This window comes from Sinocyclocheilus rhinocerous, unplaced genomic scaffold (assembly GCF_001515625.1).
Source record: "Sinocyclocheilus rhinocerous isolate Xijiao unplaced genomic scaffold, SAMN03320098_v1.1 C36102344, whole genome shotgun sequence".
In the NCBI taxonomy this organism is placed as follows: Eukaryota; Metazoa; Chordata; class Actinopteri; order Cypriniformes; family Cyprinidae; genus Sinocyclocheilus; species Sinocyclocheilus rhinocerous.
The window spans coordinates 1-823 of NW_015773110.1; the positions used below are offsets into that span (position 1 = coordinate 1).

The following is an 823-nucleotide window of genomic DNA, read 5'->3' on the forward strand; positions in this document are numbered from 1 at the left end:
CGGCCGATAGTGATCGGTAGCCTATCAATCGGAGCACCCCTAGTGCTTTCTAAGTTATATATATTCCATTCAGAATTTGTATAAAAACTTTGGTTACATGCTTAGAGGACCAAAGGCCAAGTACACGCTGCAAAGCTTCCACCCTCAGTGGTTTGATTCTGGAACCGGGCCTGACGTAGATACATGTATTTACAGCTGGATAATGAAAGGTGTGTAATCTGGGTCTGTATAAAAGGTGTTTATTGTGTTTGAACTGGTTTTGCACAATTGCTCGAGGATCTTGCTGAGAGTGACGAAGGGCTGTGAAGAAAAGGTTGTGTGAAAAGCCTTATGGATATGGAGATGTCCTGGCATTTTTTATGCAAATTACTAACCTTGAGCACGTGGTCACTCATTTAGAATACTCTCAATTCAGTAATATTAGAACAAGGTTAAGAACATGTTGCGAATTTGGTAGAAGTTATCCAAGCAATTATTAGTGCATGAGACCCACTGTTGTTAAGATAAGCAGTCATTTTGAGAGGTTTCGTAAAACTTACCGATGACGATGAGGGTGTAGTTAATGTTGACGCTACCAAAACCATTGGTGGCTTTACAAATGAAAGTCCCAGCATCCTCTGCCTCCACCTCTTTAATGCGGAGGGTTTGCTGAAGGACTCTGAAGCGCATCCAACCGCTGTGGATGTTTCGACCGTCTTTGGTCCACATGATGAGGGGTGGCGGATCGCCCTCCACAGGACACTGAAGTTTCATGGTACGTCCAATTCTGACGGTCTGTCGGTGAGCTACCTTCTCTGCTACACGTGGAGGACCTACAGAGAAC

At 44.2% G+C, this 823-nt stretch overlaps 1 protein-coding gene across 1 annotated transcript; it reads right to left on the minus strand.

The window, feature by feature from the left end:
* Positions 1–193: 193 nt before the first annotated feature.
* On the minus strand, positions 194–808 carry LOC107735508 (fibroblast growth factor receptor-like 1; the record flags this gene model as incomplete). The annotated part of the gene is made up of 2 exons (XM_016547164.1): positions 540–808; positions 194–300 (listed from the first exon to the last, which is right to left on the minus strand). Coding segments are annotated over exons 1-2 (321 nt in total), but the record flags the coding sequence as incomplete, so codon positions are not given.
* Between the last annotated feature and the right edge of the window lie 15 nt (positions 809–823).